We start from the raw sequence: 2,800 nt of genomic DNA on the forward strand, positions 1-2,800 counted from the left end.
TTAAACATATTTGTCACCTTTTAACAAATTAGTATATATAAACAGAATTTTAATACTTAATAATTAAATTTAATACATTCTTACAACTTAGTCTGTAAAATTAATATTCTTTCCCACAAATAATATGAGACTATGAGAGGAACCATGATACAATACAATTTGATAGAAAAAAATATAAAATGTCTCTTTCCTCTTTCCTATTTTTTTTTTCTTTTTTCAATCATTGATAGGGTTACATCATTCTCCTAATTTTCATTCTTTATCATTCCTTTTAAAAATAATTCTAATTATTTTGAGTTTCATTATTTGATGCTGTGAGTTATCTGATTGCCTTGATTGAGTATATATATGAGAATTCAAAATAATACTATATATGTGTTTTGTCCAATCTTCTGTGTCACTCTCATTATGTTTTTTACATTGTAAGTTTTTCTTCCTTTTTATTGCATTTATTGTTATCATTAAAATATTTACTTTCATTTGTATCAATCATTTTCATAAAAAGGAAATGTGTTTTTTTTTTTTAGATTTGTGCTTTAATGTCTTTTAATTTATGAGTTAAAATTGCATTTTCTTTGTATGGTATACTGTCCTAATTGCATGCTTAGTAGGATATTGTCATCATCCTATATAATTAATATATTGTTTATTTTATACAAATTTAAATTCTTTAATTTCCTTTTTGTTGAAACAAAAGTAAAAGTAAAATACCATTACACACCACAATTAAATAATAGTCTAGATATAATTAAATAAATAAAATATATTATTAATTACACAATCATAAATAAATGAATAAATAGTTTAAAAAAAAATGACTTAAAATATTAATCTATTAACAATTAATCATAGATCTTTCTATCTTTCTATCCTTAGGGCTTGTTCTCTTCCGATTTTAAAAAAAATTCAACCAAAATCAATTTTTAAATCACTTCTCAAAAATCACATCACTTATTTCATTAACCAAAATACTAAAATACTCTTTATTTTAAATTATTATATTTTATTTTATTTATATATATCAATACTCTTTAAGTCTTTTTACCAAAAATAATCATCACCTCCTCAAAATCATCACAAATCATTATTTATTTTCTCCCTCTAATTTTTTAAAAAACCTGAATCCGAACACGGCCTTACTGATTTTGTATTGTACACTTTTAAATTTGGTGCTAGTAATTTTCGTTATTTTTTTAATTTAAAAAATTAATAAACCTTGAAACTTTAATGATATTATTTCAACCTAATTAAGTTTATTCTCAACTAAAGGGTATATATGGATAATGGAAGAATACTTGATAGTCCATTCAATCTTTATATATATATATATATATATATATATATATATATATATATATATATATATATATATATATATATATATTTAAAAACATGTCACTAAAATTTCTAATGAAGAAAATTTAAAGGTGAAATGAATATTTATATATGATTAATTGGTATCCAATATTACAAACCAAGTCAATGACTACAAAGCAAGGGAAGATGAGCACGTGACAACACAAATTAGTGCATGGTTCCAAGTCCGTACACTAAAATCCAAACATCTAGAAATCTTACAATTGGTATCTATTGATCTTCGATCCCACCAATTGTTGTTGATTCGAGCAAACTTAGATATTCATCGTAGATCCTTCCGAGGTCTCGGTCATCATGAAACGGTGATAGTGGTTGATCTGATTCTCGATAGAAAAACATTTGCCATGTAGAAGAAGAATGATCGATATTAGTCGGCCAATTGAAGAAGGAAGTGACCCGAATGGGCTTAGGGGCATGAGGTTTCACTTTCATGATCGGTTCAATAGGATCTGACTCCGAGGGTTTCTTTTTCTCGTTCTTTATAATCTTCTTCTTAGTTGGTTTCTTTTTTTCAATTCCTTTGTTCTTCAAGGTGAGCCTTTTACTGAGGTGGGTATTCCAGTAATTTTTAATCTCGTTATCAGTTCGACCTGGAAGTCTTCCAGCTATGAGTGACCATCGGTTGCCAAGAAGAGTATGCATTCTAACAATGACATCCTCCTCATCCGGCGTGATGTTCCCTCTCTTGATATCCGGTCTCAGATAGTTCATCCATCTTAACCTACAACTCTTTCCGCATCTCAACAACTCTTCGTGATCAACATTATCCAAACACAAATAATTATAAGAATCTTGGATTATAAAATGTTTAGGCTTAATAGTGTTATTTATGAAACCATATATTTAGTACAAATTATGACCTAAAAAGTATATACTTACTTGCTTTCTTAGGCATAGCACGCCAATTGCCTTCACCATGAATTTGGATATAATTTGTGAGCAATGCATCTTCATTAGAAGTCCATGGACCTCTATGAAGACCAATCTTTGCACAACAAGGAGCTCTTCCCATCTCTCTCTATTACACAACTCTAAATTCAATTATGAGAAGATCATATATAAAGGCAAAGAACATTATATATATATATATATATATATGTATAATTACTAAGCTTGGTTTGGTTTCCATTTATGGTACTAAATTGTCGTTTTATTAAAAAAAAAATTGAATTTTGGGTACATTTATAGTGAAAGTTTTACCTGTTTTAATTGGTTTTTAAGGATTTAAATCGTCAAATTTTGTACATTACATTTAGTAAGAGTGTGGTTGATCATGAATAAAGAAAATATAATTGAGATCTTTGAGCACCTTTTTTTTATCAAAAAAGAAATTATGATTTATGTCTATACTTTGACACTACTTGTAATGACACCTTATTTGATTTGCTTTCTCACATTTTTAAAGAAATATTATTTTTTTTAT

The 2,800-nt window shown here is 26.9% G+C and overlaps 1 protein-coding gene across 1 annotated transcript; it reads right to left on the reverse strand.

Annotated features, from left to right (window-relative positions):
• Positions 1–1,512: 1,512 nt before the first annotated feature.
• On the reverse strand, positions 1,513–2,391 carry LOC124922672 (transcription repressor MYB5-like). The gene is made up of 2 exons (XM_047463391.1): positions 2,257–2,391; positions 1,513–2,126 (listed from the first exon to the last, which is right to left on the reverse strand). Exons 1-2 carry the CDS (start codon positions 2,387–2,389, stop codon positions 1,588–1,590), a joined length of 672 nt encoding a protein of 223 aa, XP_047319347.1. The 5' UTR covers positions 2,390–2,391; the 3' UTR covers positions 1,513–1,587.
• Positions 2,392–2,800: the final 409 nt, after the last annotated feature.

The sequence above is a fragment of the Impatiens glandulifera genome, chromosome 1 (genome assembly GCF_907164915.1).
Source record: "Impatiens glandulifera chromosome 1, dImpGla2.1, whole genome shotgun sequence".
NCBI lineage: Eukaryota > Viridiplantae > Streptophyta > Magnoliopsida > Ericales > Balsaminaceae > Impatiens > Impatiens glandulifera.

Coding starts and splice junctions, on each gene's coding strand:
- LOC124922672 (XM_047463391.1), bottom strand. CDS start 2,389: ATGGGAAGAGCTCCTTGTTGTGCAAAGATTGGTCTTCATAGAGGTCCA. Junction 2,127..2,256: donor TGCTATGCCTAAGAAAGCAA/GTAAGTATATAC, acceptor TTGATCACGAAG/AGTTGTTGAGATGCGGAAAG.